Here is a 19357-nt window from a genome sequence, read left to right on the forward strand (position 1 = left end):
ACAACATGTTTTGGAGAGATACATAGCGCGGTATATCACTGAAACTACATGTTTTCGTAATACAGTGGCACTTCGTAAAATGTGTCTGGTAATTCGAATAACTGAAGACAGAGTGTACAGTACAAGACAGGTCCTTCACGAGACAGATGCAGCTCATTGGGCACTTTTTTTTATAGCAAACACCGCATCGCAGCACTCGTCTCCAAGAATAGACGTGTCGTGGTGTCCACCCACACTTTGAGGTTAAAATATAACCTACTACATACATGGAAGAGATTCTAATCTAACACCGCCAAAAACTGATGAACGAGATCGGGCGCAGCGTGACCAAGCTGTCGTCCGATGTCATCGGGCGATCTCTGGCGACGCTGTCTGACGCTGGCATTACGAACGCAACCTAACGGGGTAGAGGCTGGTCTCCAGCACGGAACACTGCGACTGTATGTGAAGCTAGATACAAACATCACTGGCCTGAATCAATACGTGTAGTGGCCTGGATCTATTTTTATTTTCGTTTCATATAGCTACAACGTCATTAGTTATCGAATTACTTACGTGATGCATATGATGATTAAAATAAACGAATGTGAGGGCCTACAGAGCAAGCAGTAGGTAATAATAGATCATAATAACACATCATGTAACTGGAAACGAACACAGACATTTTGGATTATTTGTCAACTTACTACAAATTTTACTCCTATCAGTATTACTAAAACGGTGCGAATCCCCATTGCAGGTTGCCTATATAAAGGCTTTCAGGACCAACAATAATTTTATTTTCAGTAATTCACGTTGTAATTACTGTCCAAATTTAAAATGCTGCCATAACCTACTCATTAAAAGGCAAAAGGTATGACACTAAGAGAAGTACAAAAGCCGGAAACTGTGTGTATACCCTTAGGCAGCATAACTCACGAGACTTGAGATTTTATACATGTGAGTTCGATTATTTAAAGATCGGGCGCGGGGGGGGGGGGGGGGGTCTGTCCTTCGAAATGCCTCACCTTAGCTTTACTTGGATTGTGCGGGGGTGGGGGAAGGAGTGGGCGGGGATTCGAAAAAGTAAATGAATATAAGAGCATTTCTGAAACAAATACGTCTCAATTTTTGAGTTGACTTTGAGTGTCCAGGCAAGATTATGTTGATTTAGTACTGAACCTTTCCGCTAACGTCCTATACATTTTGCTATCCTGCGATTGCTCGCACCGACAGGGGATCCTACCAAAATGCTGTGTGATCGCAAAGTGTGTATAAAACATTTATTTATAGGGGGTCGACAGGAATTTGGAAACAATGTTCTTCTTCCTGGAGTATTCTAGTAGTAGGATGCAGATGAGCGTCAGTTCGAAAACCGGAACAGTGACACTAGCAAATTGGAATTCTTCGTTGGACACTAACGTGTGTTGACTTGCAGAGTGTAACCTTCCTCCTAAGTCTCATTCAGTAACCGACTGTAGTTATTCCGCTGTAGGGATCATGGATATGAGGACAACAAATGACTTACATATGCCATATTTGGCGTAACCTGATTTCGATTACAAGTATTAAGGGAAATGTAAGTTACAGTTGTCAGCCTCCAGTGTGACAACAGAGGCCAACACTTTAAATCTGTATAGTAATTTTACGTTTGTTGTACATATTACATCATCTCGCCATCCATGAACTCACTCCCTTAAAAATTATTGTAGGAAAGAAATAACTAAGTTGTTAGTGGTCCTCATCCCAAATCGGGGGTGACCATAGCCATGCTTATTGTAAATTATGGTCGCCCTGGGATCGAGTTACATTGGGCAACATGAGCACTGCCTCGGCTACACACGATATGTTTCAAAATGTTTCGCGAATTTCCATTTTTGGAAGTAATTTTATTTATTCATCCACATTAATGTCATCTGCTTCAGAGTAGTCCCCATCAGATGTTATATAATAATGCCAGTACTTCTAGTCCCCGGACACTTCTGGAACTCGATCTTTGGGACAGCACTTAGCTCTTTCGGCGATATGCTTCCAATCTCGCCTAAACGTGTAAAACGACGAGTCTTTAAAGTTTTGGAAAAATGTCGCACTGGGCCATATCTGGCGTATATGGAGGCTGGGGAATCATTACAGTGCTTTTCCATGAGTTTCGTCATAAATCCGGGCGATTTTTTTCCGGAATGCTTCCCGTAAACGGTGTTGAAATTGTATGTAGTACTCCCTTATTGGTCCTTTGATCATTTGGCAAGAACAATGTCGTTAAAATCGAAGAAAATAACGAAAATAACCTTCACATTCACAACACTTGCCGAGCTGTTCTCGGTTTTGGTGATCCAGAATGTCTTCACTTACATGATTGAGCCTAGATTTCGACGTCATAGGCGTAATCCCATGTTTCCTCACCTGCTATGACATATTTCAGTTGTTCTGAATTGTTGTTGACTCCTGAGCAACTAACATTCACCGCTTTCTTTGCTCAAAATTCAGCGCCTTTGACATAAATGTTTCTTTCCACGTTTCAAACCAAAACATTCGAAAAATATCAAAACCCAAGTAGCAAAAGCATTGATATTTCTAAAAAAGATAGAGTATCACAGAAAATTAGCCAAAAGAATAATTTTTGAAGTTTAAAAGAAACGTGTGTTCCTTACCGTAAAAAAATTCACGTGAATATCGCATTATGTCTTTTTGGAAATCTGGAAAATGTTTGACAGAACATTGTGTTACATCTTGAGTTACAATCTAGGTAAAGATAAAATCGAGAAACAGAATTTTCCACAACAGATCGGAGTGCAGGGGTCAAGTTCAGAATGGGTAGCGCAATGCATGCCTGCAATTCAGCCTCGTTTGCAATCGCAGCACTAAACACAGCATGTTTCCGACAGTCCCACAGCCAGAATTCAGACGGATTACGATCAGGTGATTTGGACTGCCAGGATGTAGGACAGTGACGGCTGATGATTCTAGCATTTCCAAAATGTCTGCAGCCGCTTCACTGGCTGTACATTGTGCAGAGGAGCGCCATATTGCATAAAAGTGATTCCATCCTAACGTCCTCGCTGTTAAATTGGAATGGCGTTGGCGTGCAAAAGACTGTCATAGCGTTTACTAGTGACAATGCAGGTAAAAGAACATGAAGAACCATCTCGACAAGAGAGGCCCCTATTATAAACGATGTCGTCAACCTGCACTACACAGTTAGTTTCATATCAGCGCACACTCCGCTGCAGAGTGAAAATCTCATTCTGGAAACATCCCCCAGGCTGTGGCTAAGCCATGTCTCCGCTTTATCCTTTCTTTCAGGAGTGCTAGTTCTGCAAGGTTCGCAGGAGAGCTTCTGTAAAGTTTGGAAGGTAGGAGACGAGATACTGGCAGAAGTAAAAGCTGTGAGTACCGGCCGTGAGTCGTGCTTCGGTTGCTCAGATGGTAGAACACTTGCCCGCGAAAGGCAAAGGTCCCGTAGTTCGAGTCTCGGTCGGGCACACAGTTTTAATCTGCCAGGAAGTTTCATATCAGCGCACACTCCGCTGCAGAGTGCAAATCTCGTCCTGGACTACGACGAAAATTAAATCTCCTAACATTCAGCAGTTAGCGCACGTTACGTCAACTCTGACGGAACTTAGTTTCGCTTTTCCTTTTTGATGTAGCTACACATGTACAATAGTTTCTGTTTTCAGCATCGATAGTTCACTTCGCCCCCCACCCCCCTCTCTCTCTCTCTCTCTCTCTCTCTCTCTCTCTCTCTCTGAGTGGTTATTTTCACTGGGAACTGTCAAGTTGCTGAATAAATTTTCAATAGCTGTCTGTAAAGTTCGTCGCTGATCAGGAATTGTAATCCTCTTTCCTTCCAGCTTACTAATTCCTGTGGATTAATAATTCACACTGAAGGTCTTTATTTGTTGATGAAGCATGACTAAAGATAAACATTATTTCGATGGAAACAGTTCTCCTTCTACACTTACTTTGCCAGTCTCATAGATTCTCCACATCAACTTGAGCAGTCGTTTGGTTTCCACTCCTCCAAATGACTTTATACATTCTGATGGAATGTTATTTATCCCTTCTGCCTTATTTGATTTCAAGTCTTCCAGATCTATTGATCTTCCGTTCTTATCGTTCTCTCAGACGAGCCGCCTGAAACACGGAGAGAAAATGTATGGCAAAACTATATTAATCAGACATTAATCAGACGCTAATAAAGTCTAAAGAACAACCGGCTGCAAGGTACCGTCTCCAGTTTCTGACATGGAGAGTGCTTAAACGCTGGAACTGACGACACACTGCGCAATACCAATCAGAGAAAATTGGGATATGAAGAGATCGACTCCTGAGGGAATGATGCAATACAAGATTATCAACATCTAATGATATGCCCAAAAATAAGCAAAATTTGCACAGTGGCAGACCTTATCATAGCAAATGACAAAGCCGTCCATGTGGCCGTTTACTGGAAATATGCAGTATACTCGGTGACCCAGACACGTAAAGAACGTAACTGTTCCCTCTTGCTTCTCGTACGTATAGTATATTCCCCTCCTTTTCCTACATTTACATCTACATCTGCATCTAAATCTACATGGATTCTCTGCAAATCTCACTTAAGCGCCTGGCAGACGGTTTATCGAAAACCTTCACAATAATACACTATTACTCTACTCTCGAACAGAGCGCGAAAGAAACGAACACCTACATCTTTCCGTGCGAGCTCTGATTTTCCTTATTTTATTAAGATGATGGTTTCTTCCTATGTACGTCGACTTCAACAAAATATTTTCCCATTCGGAGGAGAAAGTTGGTGATCGGAATTTCATGAGAAGACCCCCAGGAACGAGAAACGCATTTGTTTTAATGATGTGTCCCCCCCCCCCCAAAAATCCTGTATCATGTCCGTGACTCTCCCTCCCCTATTTGTCGATAATACAAAACCTGCTGCTCTTCTTTAAACTTTCTCGATGTACTCTGTTAATCCTATCCACTAAGGATCACAGATCGCGCAGTAGTATTCCAAAAGAAGAAGGACAGGCGCAGTGCAGACAGTCTCTTCAGTAGATCTGTTGCGTTTCCTAAGTGTCCTGCCAATAAATCTCAGCCTTTGGTTCGCCTTCCTCACAACATTTTCTGTGTGTTCTTTTCAATTTAAGTTGCTCGTAATAGTAATTCCTAGATATTTAGTTGAATTTACGGCATTGAGATTTGGCTCATTTATCGAGTAACCAAAGTTTAACGGATTCCTTTTAGCACTCATGTGGATGGCCTACTTTTTTTATTATTTAGGATGAATTGCCAATTTTCACACCATACAGACATCTTTTCTAAACCGTTTCGCAATTTTTTTTATCTTCTGATGACTTTACTGACTTTACTAGACGATAAACGACAGCATTATCTGCAAACAACCGAAGACGGCTGCTCACCTTGTCTCCTAAATCGTTTATATAGATAAGGAACAGCAAAGGGCCTATAACACTACCTTGGGGAACACCAGAAATCACTTCTGTTTTACTTGATGACTTTTCGTCAGTTACTAAGTATTGTGATCTCTCTGACAGGAAATCATGAATCCAGTCGCATAACAGACGATATTCCATATGCACGCAATTTCATTACAACCGCTTGTAAGATACGGTGTCAGAAGCCTTCTGGAAATCTAGAAATACGGAATCAATTTGAAATCCCTTTCAATAACACTCAACACGTGGTGTGAGTAAAGAACTGGTTGTGTTTCATAAGAACGGTGTTTTCTAAATCCATGTCGACTGTGTGTCAATAGACCGTTCCCTTCAAGGTAATTCACAACGTTCGAACACAATATATTTTCCAAAATCCTGTTGCATATCGACGATAATGATATGGATTTGTCAGATTACTCATGTTGCCTTTCTTAAATGCTTGAGTGATCTGCGCAACTTTCCAGACTTTGCGTATGGATCTTTCGTAGAGCGAGCGGTTGTATATGATTTTAAGTATGGAGCTATTGCATTAGCTTACTGTCAATGGAACCCAATTGGTACATAGTCTGGACTGGAAGACTTGCTTTTATTAACTGATTTAAGTAGCTTCACTATTCCGAAGATATCTGCTTCTAAATTACTCATGCACTCAATCTTACTTATGACAGAGTTTAGAACATCTTGCACTATTTTACCATCTCATAATATGAGCAAAATACTTTGAAAAGTTTCCCCTGCTTGCTCATTTTTATAATAACACGAATTACCACCTGATGAATGTGCACTGATACAAAAATTCCACGTGTGTTTCAGCTGCGTTCTTCTGGGCTGGAGATACCAAGAGCCCGAGCAGCTACGGCTTCAAGGTGAACGACGAGAAAGGAACGTAAGTAGCTCCTCGTTTCTGTCGCTGTTATGTGCTGTCCCTGGCGCCCGGTTCACCTAAGAACGGAGGCATTCTGTTGCAGAACGAACGTGCTGCCGCGCTACCGCAAGAAACACATAACGGTCACCCTGCCGGACAACAAGACGCTCAGGGACATCAAGTGGTTCTCCGTGTGGTGCGACGAATTCGCTGTGAGTACCCTACATTACACTGCACGCTCTGGTTACCTTCTCCATAACTACCTTCCCTCTGACGAAATGGTATGTGCCAAGTCTCAACAGGCTACAAGAACGATACTTCGTTTGATGATGTTCATTACTGGACTTTCTGAAGTATCGAGTTCAAACACTGGCTATGCTCTGTGTATCCTGAGTGTATACCTGCCAAACACAACATATATTGTTCTGATTAAGCAAAATCGAAGTGTTTTCATAATGCTAGCTGTGCTCGGCATACATTTAAAGCCTCTTTTTCTTTCTAAGTGCTTACACTGGTATTCCGAACACACAAACGATACATATACAGGGTGGTCCATTGATCGTGACCGGGCCAAATATCTCACGAAATAAGTTTCAAACGAAAAAACAACAAAGAATGAAACTTGTCTACCTTGAAGGGGGAAACCAGATGGCGCTATGGTTGGCCCGCTAGATGGCGCTGCCATAGGTCAAACGGATATCAACTAGGTTTTTGTAAAAATAGGAACCCCAACTTTTTATTACATATTCGTGTAGTACGTAAAGAAATATGAATGTTTTTGTTTGACCACTTTTTCGATTTGTGATAGATGGCGCTGTAATAGTCACTAACATATGGCTCACAATTTTAGACGAACAGTTGGTAACAGGTAGGTTTTTTAAATTAAAATACAGAACGTAGGTACGTTTGAACATTTTACTTCGGTTGTTCCAATGTGATACATGTACCTTTGTGAACTTATCATTTCTGAGAACGCATGCTGTTACAGCGTGGTTTCCTGTAAATATCACATTAATGCGAAAGTTCTCAAAATTATGTCCGTCAACCTCAATGCATTTGGCAATAGGTGTAACGACATTCCTCTCAACAGCGAGTAGTTCGCCTTCCGTAATGTTAGCACATGCATTGACAATGCGCTGACGCATGTTGTCAGGCGTTATCGGTGGATCACGATAGCAAATATCCTTCACCTTTCCCCACAGAAAGAAATCCGGGGAGGTCAGATCCGGTGAACGTGCGGGCCATGGTATAGTGCTTCGATGACCAATCCATCTGTCATTAAATATGCTATTCAACACCGCTTCAAGCGCACGCGAGCTATGAACCGGACATCCATCATGTTGGAAGTACATCATCATTCTATCATGCAGTGAAACATCTTGTAGTAACATCGGTAGAACATTACGTAGGAAATCAGCATACATTGCACCATTTTGATTGCCATCGATAAAATGGGGGCCAGTTATCCTTTTTCCCATAATACCGCACCATACATTAACCCGCCAAAGTCGCTGATGTTCCACTTGTCGCAGCCATCGTGGATTTTCCGTTGCCCAATAGTACATATTATGCCGGTTCGCGTTACCGCTGTTGGTGAATGACGCTTCGTCGGTAAATAGAACGCGTGCAAAAAATCTGTCATCGTCCGGTAATTTCTCTTGTGCCCAGTGGCAGAACTGTACACGACGTTCAAAGTCGTCGCCATGCAATTCCTGGTGCTTAGAAATATGGTACGGGTGCAATCGATGTTGGTGTAGCATTCTCAACACCGACGTTTTTGAGATTCCCGATTTTCGCGTAATTTGTCTGCTACTGATGTGCGGATTAGCCGGGACAGCAGCTAAAACACTGGCGGAATGTTACGTTTTTGACTATTACAGCGCCATCTATCACAAAGCGAAAAAAGTGGTCCAACTAAAACATTCATATTTCTTTACGTACTACTCGAATATGTAGTAAAAATGGGGTTTCCTATTTAAAAAACGCAGTTGATATCCGTTTGACCTATGGTAGCGCCATCTAGCGGGCCAACCATAGCGTCATCTGGTTTCCCCCTTCAAGCTAGACGAGTTTCGTTCTTTGTAGTTTTTTCGTTTGATGCTTATTTCGTGAGATATTTGGCCCGGTCACTATCAATGGACCACAGTGTATATAGTGTGTATGTGTGGAATATAGATGTATCCACTTAGAAAGAAAAAGAGGCAGACAACGATGGCATTTTTATGTATGACAATGCTCTATGCAACGAGGTCACAATTGTTCGCGATTGGTTTGAAGAATATTCTGGAAAATTCTCCCCCCCCCCTCCCCCCGCTACCTTGTAAAGGTGAAACCGTCATCGGGACTGTCACAAATAAGCCTAGCGCCCCTGAAAAGTGTGGATTCGATATTAATATCCGTCGTTATAAAACATTTTTTAGATGCCACGGGTTCTCACCCTTCACCCAGTCTCCACCCCTAGAGAGGTAGGAGTGGTTGGGTGCACCAATTCAGAAACCTTCGCGGATTTGAGCACAAAAGTATTATCGTAATCGTATGAATGGTATCGAAACGCATAAAAGAACAAAAATAAATAAATACTCATTTTTGTCTGTTAGAAGATGAGGGATTACAACGCCCGCCTCTATGGACAGTCCAAATTAGGGATCTGTCGTTACTTAATTGTTCTCTGTCAGGACAAAATCTTTTAATTTACAATTTGTTAGCAATTTGAAACAGCAATGAAAAAGCCTCACCATTAAACGCAGTTTTCGAGTGATTACCGTTTGGTTTTCAAGTTTTACCAGCAGCCATGTTTGCGGACTACAGTATCGGCTTTCAGATCCACACATTATGAGACACCTATTGTTTTCAACGCCCACACATCGCCTGGCATAATTGTCCAATCTTCAGTAGGTGCTCTCTGAAAGTTTGTGAAATTCATACACGTATTAAGTAATAAATACTGGAATAAAAATCAGGAGTAAAAAAGTTTTATGTCTATTACGATAATCACAATGACGCTAAATGGTTTAGGCCTATATTACTTTGGAATAATTAGTACTTAGAACATGTATGCATTTTACAAACCTTAGAAACCAACGAGAGCCAAATATGCTGAAACATGTTTTGGCGTTGAAAAAAAATAGTTGTCTGCACAACATGTGGACTAGAATTCCCACTTGTCAGCGCTCGTATTACTAGCAGTTCTAATACGATAGTACTGATGTTACTGAAGGCGGCACAAGGCGTTCCGGTTTTGCTAGATCTCGCTGTAGCTCGTTTGTGGAATCACACTGATTTATGCAACTGAAGAAGATACAGTTAGTATTCTGCTCTTCAGAAGTGTCTAGGACAATTTAATGCCTATGTACTAATAGAAGAACTGAAACACCTCTCCTATCAAAGAAGCAAATTTATAAAGAATGGCCGAAGAAAGGAAGTTCTTAAGTATTACATTATTCTCCGCAACAAGTGTATTTCTTCCAGCAAGATGGGAGTTGTAAAACCGTAATTAGTAGTTGGCACAGCTATTTAAATGAAATAGTAATATGTATGTCAATTATAATACAAAATAAATCTGTAACAATAATCAGTACGATGGAAATAATACTTCTTTAAAACGAATGTAATCTGTGGTGAAATAGATCGATAATGTTAAGAAAATCAGTTATAAGTTACGGTTCATGTCAGATACGTGTTCCATACAGCGGTGCACCTTCCATACAGCGATGTGAGAACTCCTGAAACCGGTAAAGCGTGTTAAAATAAATACGATAAAGTAGCGAGTGGTTGCTGCAATTGCTTATCATTAATACACGACACAGTCACAGTGTTTCTTCATCCATCACGGAAAAAATTACACCAAAAATTTAGCTCTTAATTCAGCCACACCACAGTTAATTTGGTTTCTCGTCATTAGGTAATTTTGTTCTCTCGGTTTCAGCCAAAGTGCCTCAAAATTTCTTTTACCGAGTGAGGTGACGCAGTGAATAAATTACTAGATTCCCGTTCGGAAGCAGAGTGGTTCAAATTGCCGTACTGCTAATCAAAATTAGGTTTTTCCTTAGTATCCCTGTACGGTCATTCTGATTTAGGAAAACCCTGGAATGATTACCTTGAAGCGGACATGGCTGATTTCCTGCGCCGTCCCCGTACTCTGTTTCAAATAACCTTCTGATCAACGAGATATTCCTTCCTCCCATTTTTTTCCATATTCTCTTTCTAGTGTCAGTGGTATCAAACTGCATGTTTCACCCTACCTGTTTTTTGTCCGGGAGCAGACACCGTATTGCTTCTGAATGATCCCTAATTTAAAAGCTGACTGGAAAATTACTCTGAGCTATTCAATCAGAAAACAAGGTCCTTACTGCACCCATTTGACGGCATTATAGGGAAGTTTTGTAATAACTGTCCGCAGCACAATATCACATTCCCTACATTTTTCCGTAGCTCTACTTTCTCCCACAACAATGCAAAACTGCGCTCTAAGAATAAATCAAGTCCTAAAACTTATAAACTTACATCCGTTCTGAGAGCAATAAAAGAATTTTTGACCGGCTTTTGACCGGAGCAGTTGTTTAATTTTTACCATAAAAATTACTCTAATTTTTTCAACTGAATTGTAACATAACTTAAAATTGAAATTTATTACACTTTCTTATTACTGGAAGGTCTATTAGTATACATGATGCTGTACGTTAACGTGGTTTCAAGTCGGTACAAAAAAGTGGATATTACCTGGATCATCACTCGTTACTTTTTTTGCAGAGAGACTGAAGTTACTATTTTATTATTTGTGTGGGGCACTGTCCACTCGTCTCTTATAGGGTGCCTAAAGGATGCTGCTTTCTCGGATGGCTATACAACAATTCAAACAAATCACATTAATGGTTTTTATTACAATAAAGTAGATTGACAGTACTTAACTTTGGTTTACAATCTCGTGTCACAAGCTACTGCCGACATGCAAATAATCTATGTCTTTCGCTATATAGAATATCCATGCAAGTAATGGACATAGATCACACGTGACAGTTCTTCTATTGCTCTCTTCTAGTCCGGTCTACTAGTGTCTGTCTTCTACTGTCCGTCTGAGGCTGGCAGGAGCAGCACTTATATTCTCTTCTTGTAGAGGCCGCTCCTGCCGTGGAGACGTCCTAATCAGCGTGCTACTTGCTGACGTCGTCTCACAGCCTTCTCTACTCCTGCCTTCTTCATCTTCGTGACAGCGTTTTGATACGTCGGAACAATTTTCTTCAATAAAATAGTGAACACAAACTTTAATCTGTTTGAATTTTTTATATCTGAGGGAAACAAGAGCGACACTGTGCATTGGGCCCTTGTAGCCATAATTTTGTTTTTGATAAAGACCCGGCGTCCTGGACGATGCTCTCGGGTGTCGCTCATAATGCTAGAGCTTGTCAGATATGTGAGGATGATTCCTGTATATAAAAAGAGTAAAAGAACGCACCAGAAAAATTACAGACCAGTATCCTTAACATCGATCTGCTGCAGAATTCTAGAGCGTATTTTGAGTTCGAATATAATAAATTTCCTAGAGACCGAAACGCTCATGTCCACGAATCAGAAGGCTGTAGAAAGCATCCCTCGTGTGAAACTCAGCTTGCTCTTTTCTCACGTGATACACGGCAAACTATGGCCGAAGAGCAACAGGCTGATTCCATATTTCTAGATTTCCGTAAATCATTTGACACGGTACCTTACTACAGGCTGTTAACGAAGGTACGTGCATACGGAATAGGCTTCCAGACATGTGACTGGCTCGAAGACTCCTTGAGTAATAGAGCCCAGTATGTTGTTCCCGACGGCGAGTGTTAATCGGAAACAGGGGTAACATCGGGAGTGCCTCAAGGAAGTATGATAGGACCATTACTATTTTTTATGCACGTAAATGATCTGGCAGACAGGATGTGCAGCAATCTGTGGTTGTTAACTGATGATGCTGTGGTGTACACGAAGGTGGCGACGTTAAGTTACTGTAGGTTGGTACGAGATGAAGTTGACAAAATTTCTAGCTGGTTCTAAATGTGAAAAAATGTACGTTAATGCGGATGAGTAGGAAAAACAAACCCGTAATGTTCGGATACAACATTAGTAGTGTCCTGCTTGATACAGTCACGTCGTTTAAATATCTGGGTGTAACGCTGCGAAGCGATATGAAATGTAACGAGCATATGAGAATTGTGGTAGGGAAGGCGGATGGTCAACTTGGGTTTATTAGGAAAATTTTACGAAAGCGTGGTTCATCTGCAAAGGAGTGGCATATATAACGCTAGTGCAGGGCTTAACAACTGGCCAGTTTTGAGCGCGAGTACTCGCGTCTGCTCAGGCACGTGCTCGCGAGCAGGTGCAAGGTCGTGGAGTAGGGAGGGAGGGGAGGGAGGGGAAATGCGCGCGCACGTTTGAATGTGATCTCGCGTTCGTAGCAGATTTAACTAGCCATCTGAATGCTTTGAACATTTTACTACAAAGTAAAGATCTGCTAATTACTCATTTCATAGATCGAATACGAGCTTTTAAAATGAAATTGACACTTTGGGTGAGTCAGCTGGAAACAGGAAACCTAGCTCATTTTCCTAAATTATCATCCATGCAAGATGTCACAAAGACTGTGAACGTTATTCACATAGTTTAGTTAATCAGCACTTTCAAGATCTGACAGCACTAGACAGTGATTTTGATCTGTTCTCTCCATATTCAGCGAATATTTAAGAGATTCGTCCTGAACTGCAGCAAGAAATTATTGACCTGCAGTGTGACAGAGAATACAGAGACAACTTTCAGAACAAGACAAACATTTTGGAATTCTACAGACACTTCCCTCAAGATAGATTTCCTCGTTTGCACAAACTGGAGGCGACAATAATATCAATGTTCGGTTCCACGTATGTTTGTGAACAACTGTTCTCTGCAATGAAATGTAACACGACGCGCCTGAGAAACGCATTGTCTGATCGAAATTTAAACTGCACGCTGCGCCTAAAATGCACAAGGACAATTACTCCGAACATAGACGCAATTGTAAAGGGCAAAAAGTACAAGATAACTGAGAATCCCACACTTCAGTGACACCTTTTATTGTGTAACAGTTCACAAATTAATGCAAAGCTAATAAAATTATGTGGCATGTGTACATTCTCCTTTATTTGTTTCATTTGTCGCAGTAACAATTCGTGAGTGATATCCCTGCAGGTGGCCGCGGATTTACATTGACTGGCGGCAGCTGTTGTGTGCCCCACGTGACTTTCCCCACTCTCCGCTCTGGTCCGGTAGTGGGGGTAGCGTGCTCGCGCTGCTCCGTGCTCGCGCCTTGCTGCTCATAGCTTGCTCCGCGAGCACGTATGTTGTGAAACCCTGCGCTAGTGTGACCTATTCTTGAGTACTGCTCGTGTTGGATCCGCACCAGATCGGATTGCAAGAAGACATAGAAGCAATTCAGGAGCGAGCTGCTAGATTTGTTACAAGTAGGTTCGACCAGTATGCAAGTGTTGTAGATATGCTTCGAGAGCTCAAGTGGATATCCATGCATGGAAGGAGACATTCATTTCGAAGAACACTACTGTGAAAGTTTAGAGAGAACCGGTATCTGAAGCTGGCTGCAGAACGATCCTACTGCGACCAACCTACATTTCGCGTAGGGACTGCGAAGATAAGATATGAGAAATTGCGGGTCGTACTGAGGCATTAGAGAGTGGTTTTTCCCTCGCTCTATAGTGGAACAGGAATGGAAACGACTAGTTATGATACAGGGTACCCTCCACCACGCACCGAACGGTGTGTTGCGGAGTATGTATGTAGATGTAGCTGTATCATCGAATCTTTGTCAACAGCCTGAGATGTGGTAATGCTCAGAAAATGTAGGGATATGGAATCTGTGTATGGGTCTTCTAACAATACCACCACTTGTAAAGTAGGTTAGAAATCAGATTAATAATGTTGCTCAAGCAGCATATGTTCGCTTCATCAGGAAACAACAAAGTCACTGACTGTGGATGGTGTTAAATGGTTCAAATGGCTCTGAGCACTATGGGACTTAACATCTGTGGTCATCAGTCCCCTAGAACTTAGAACTACTTAAACCTAACTAACCTAAGGACATCACACACATCCATGCCCGAGGCAGGATTCGAACCTGCGACCGTAGCGGTCACGCGGTTCCAGACTGTAGCGCCTAGAACCGCACGGCCACACCGGCCGGCTGGATGGTATCGTCAGAATGGAAATAATGAAGTCATTGTAAAACAATCATTAATTTTGGCACTTATCTTAAATGGATTTCCACGTAGATTTCGTCGAAGTTGTTATGGCTCATCTTGTTGATTCTAGGGTGATTCCACTTTGACTGCTAGAAGGTCCAGATCTGTATTTTAGCAATATTTGAAGACCTAACAAATGCGTTTTTCAGCCAATTCTTAATGATCAAACAATCCCAGATCAGAACAATGGTATGGTAGAAATAATTTTTGATTTGGCGTTCACGATCCACATTTTCATTAAACTTCTTGTAAATTCACATGTACTTCTAAATTGTCACATCATCAAGAAAACAGTTTTGTATCAATCTTCATATATTTAATTTCCACTTCAACCAAACACTTGACTGTTCTTTTACAAAGCGAAATAACAACTTAACTTCTGCAAAGTGAAAGAAAGACTGCTTTGTGCGCATTCGCACCAAAACGGTTACAGGTAAGTCAAAGATTATGACAGTCTCACAGAAATGAATACACACAAGAACCATATCACTGTAATACATCGATACATCGGAGTACCTATACATTAATAAAACCAAATGTGAATATTGTCACAAAAATATGTCTGTTACTTCGCAGAAAAGTATTACGATATTACTGGTATCGAGAACTGGGGTTGGACTGCCGTAATGGTCACGTAAATAAAGGACCATTACAGTCTGCATTCATGGTTTCCAGGATATCATCTGTGGAAAGAGCAACCTGTCGCTCCCACGAGCGATGCTTTCTGTATTAGCGCAGTTTAACAGAGCAGTCCTTTGCTTCTCTTGCAAATTCATTATATTCCAGTTTGCTCTGCACGAGTTATACGGTACAATAAAATGTGCTCTCTTTGGCACATACGATCTTATGGTGATCCTGAAAGCGCAACTGTAGATCAGCACATCAGTCAGTTGAGCTAACAACCCTACCACAACAAAGGTCAGCATTTAATAACGATTGTAGTGTTGCTCACGCTGCTAAATACTGCATTTTCGGGCAACAACAGTCATATTATGTGGCAGGTGTCATTATAGCACAGTTAATAAAGTCATTTAATGTAATAATCGAAAAACTAGGCACTCATCTTTCTGTGTTTCCCACGCTGGTCTTGTCGTAAAATCATGGCTCAATCGTTGAAAATCTAGGTGGTTATGATTCCAAGCTCGGATGCAAAGAGGCCTAGGTTTTATTCTGCTATATTCAAAAGTTTTGTAGACGCACTTCACAAACCATTCTTGGAGATTAAACCTTTCAAAGTTAGCACAATAGTGATGTAAAAAAAATAATCAGCACTCCGAATTTAAGTTACACTTCCTTTTAATTGCTTTTATTGCAATATCACGTAACACACAAAACATTTTATAAGCCAACTACAATATGCATCTTTCCAACACGACGTCCAAGACTTGACTTTCTCAACGTCCGACTCTCTAACAAGTCAACAACTAACTAATGATCGATTACGCGCCCAAAAATCAGAGTTACAAGTACGTCAAAGATCGTAGTGACAAAAAGAAAGAATACACATAAGAATAATATCGTTGCAATATAAACATATCGAAGTATCACAAATGAAATCAAATCTGAATGTTGTCTCAGAAATATGTAAACTACTTTACAGAAACACAGTAGAATATTACTGGTATCGAGAGGTTCAGATGAGGTGCCGTAATGGTACGTAATTCAAGTACCATTACACTGTCGAGAAATCTTAGTCTTCGTACACGCCGAGCTAGTTTACATTCGCATATAACGCAGGATTTATTTTCGCACCTGAATGGTACCCGGTCAGGCAGAAGCGGTGGAAACGCAACTCTGGGATCCGGTGAACGCTCGAGTTGGTGCAAAGTCAGCCAGCCGCAATAAATCATCCCTACCTCGGTTTCGGCTGCTTGATTACCTGGGAGAGTTTTTCGGCGTCACACACAGCTGCCGGCTCATTACCAGGCGACAGGCGACGGCCTAAATTCGAGCCGTCATTGCGGAGTCGCCGTCTCCCGAGGCGCGGTCGCGCTGCGTTCCGGCTGTTGCCTCGCGAAGGCGCAGCAGCGCTACGCGCATATTCATGAGCGGACGTCGCGTATGGAATTATGGGGCATTACGCCACGCTTGCGGTCGTGGGAGAGCACGCAAGGCTGCGTGCCGGCAACGCAACCCGCACGCAGCGCCGCTTGCCAATCAGTCCACCACGAGCGTGCCCGAAGGGATCCCTCGTTTCTTACTAACCTTCCCACGGCCAACTGCCACAGGAAACAAAAATAGATGTCATACACTGCACCTTGCTTTTGCCATTTGCAATCCCCCTCCCACTCAACTACCATATTAGCTTATTAATTCATCAGCTCTTTCCTCTTCACTCACCCACATTGAACACATACTACATCTACACACACTGAGGTGACATAAGTCATGGGATAGAGATGTACACTTATACAGATGACGGTAGCATCACGTACACACGGTAAAAAAGGGCAGTGCATTAGCGGAGCTCTCATTTGTACTCAGGTGTGAAAACGTTTCTGACGTTCAAATGGTTCTGAGCACTATGGGACTTAACTGCTGATGTCATCAGTCCCCTAGAACTTAGAACTACTTAAACCTAACTAACCTAAGGACATCACACACATCCATGCCCGAGGCAGGATTCGAACCTGCGATCGTAACGGTCGCGCGGCTCTAGACTGTAGCGCCCAGAGGCCAGCCGAAGTGGCCGTGCGGTTAAAGGCGCTGCAGTCTGGAACCGCAGGACCGCTACGGTCGCAGGTTCGAATCCTGCCTCGGGCATGGATGTTTGTGATGTCCTTAGGTTAGTTAGGTTTAACTAGTTCTAAGTTCTAGGGGACTAATGACCTCAGCTGTTGAGTCCCATAGTGCTCAGAGCCATTTGAACCATTTTTTTGTAGCGCCCAGAACCGCTCGACCACTCCGGCCGGCGTTTCTGACGTGATCATGGCCGCACGACGGGAATTAACAGACTTTACACGCGGAGTGGTAGTTGTGTAAGTGGGCTGCTTCTGTGTTGGCAACACTGTGTAGAGCTTTGCATTGGATCTCTGACTGCGCTTCTTTGTAAGAGACTCTGTGGTTGGTTGGACTCGTTGTCGGAAATTAGTCGCCAGCAGTAATGGAAGTACTGTTGGGCAGTTGGAGGTGAACGGCCAGCAGTGATAGATGTTGAATGTGAGAAGTTAGCATTGATGGAGGGTAGAGGTCTGAGGTAATTTCCAAGAATGATTGCCTATCGAAGTCGCGGGGTGCAAACGATACATATCGAATATGCGATCCTAAATCGATCACGCGACTCTGGTTGCGGGCGTTATCATCAATTATTTGTGATCGTCATTTTTATCTGTTTTCCGTCGTTCCCTTAGTTGCTCTTTGTTACATACCTTCGTGAGTTAATGGCAAAAAGGGAATTGTTCCCGTAGTGTATACATCACATGGCCTTTCACATAACAACACCAACGACGAGTAAGGTGAGCCATCTTTCTTGTGATTACAAGTATTTTTGTAACGGTCTTCTTTTGTCATTGCTGCAGTGACCACCGTAAACATACTCATAACGCCGACCACCAGAGTCGCGTGATCGATTTAGGATTTCACGTTCGATATGTATCCTTTGCACCCCGCGACTTCGACAGGCAATCATTCTCGGAAATTACCAGGTCTGGAGTGTTAGCGTAGGCTAACGATCTGTACATGTTCGACTTGGAGACTGAATATTATTCATGATTATATACCTTTGTACTAGATGTCAATGACGATTTATATTCGTGTTTGAAAAAATACGTTATTTGGTTTGCAACAAAATCTTTCCTTTGCTAACCACATGCCTTTTAGTAGTTAGTGGCTTTAGTAGTTAGAACCTTTTATTTAGCTAGCAGTATTGACGCTCGCTGTATTGCAGTAGTTCGCGTAATGAAGACTTTTGTGAGGTAAGTGCTTAATGAAACGTACAGGATATTGTTAGGATTTCTTTTTAGTCAGGGCCATTCTTTTGAATTAATTATTTGAACTCAGGTTATCCTTTTTTTGAGCAGTCAGATTGCGTTGCGCTAGAATATAGTGGGTCAGTGTTGACACGATAAGTAAAGAGAAAGTAGGTTCACATGCATTCAATTTCACTCAGCAGTTAAAGTAAAATTTTTAATAAAGAAGTTTCAGTTGGAGCTAGAGGCATGGGATATTTCATTTCAGAAATCGTTAGGGAATTCGATATTCCAAGGTCCGCAGTGCCAAGATTGTGCCGAAACTACCAAATTTCAGGCATTATCTTTCACCACGGACAACGCAGTGGCCGACGGCCTGCACTTAAAAATTTCGTGTTAATGAGTTAGTGCAGCACACGACCAACACGAGTGCCTTTGCTAACAGCACGGCATCGCCTCCAGCGCCTCTCCTGGCTCGTGACCCTATCGGTTGGACCCTAGACGACTTAAAAACCGTGGCCTGTTTAGATGAGTCTCAATTTCAGTTGGTTAGAACTGATAGTATAGTTCGAGTGTGGAGCAGACCCCACGAAGCGATAGACCTTATTTCTATACAAGGCCTTGTGCATGCTGGTGTTGGCTCAGTAATGGTGTCGGCTGTGTTTACGTCGAACGCACTGGCTCCTCTGGTCCAGCTGACTGGAACATTGACCATTTGCAGCCATTAATGGACTTCATGTTCCCAAACAACAATGGAATTTTTATGGATGACAATGAGCCATGTCCTATGGCCAAAATTGTTCGCGATTGGTTTGAAGAACATTCTGGACGGTTCGAGCGAATGATTCGGTCAGCCAGATTTCCCGACAGGAGTCTCGTCGAACATTCACGGGACAT

At 42.2% G+C, this 19357-nt stretch overlaps 1 protein-coding gene across 1 annotated transcript in view; it reads left to right on the forward strand.

Annotated features, from left to right (window-relative positions):
• Positions 1-19357, forward strand: part of LOC126253083 (protein Skeletor, isoforms D/E-like) — a 316336-nt gene that overhangs the window by 83454 nt on the left and 213525 nt on the right. The window contains exons 3-4 of the mRNA XM_049954182.1: positions 6243-6315; positions 6398-6506. Coding sequence (XP_049810139.1) covers positions 6243-6315; positions 6398-6506 — 182 coding nt within the window. The remainder of the gene's footprint in view (positions 1-6242; positions 6316-6397; positions 6507-19357) is intronic.

Source organism: Schistocerca nitens, chromosome 4 (genome assembly GCF_023898315.1).
Source record: "Schistocerca nitens isolate TAMUIC-IGC-003100 chromosome 4, iqSchNite1.1, whole genome shotgun sequence".
NCBI classification, from domain to species: domain Eukaryota; kingdom Metazoa; phylum Arthropoda; class Insecta; order Orthoptera; family Acrididae; genus Schistocerca; species Schistocerca nitens.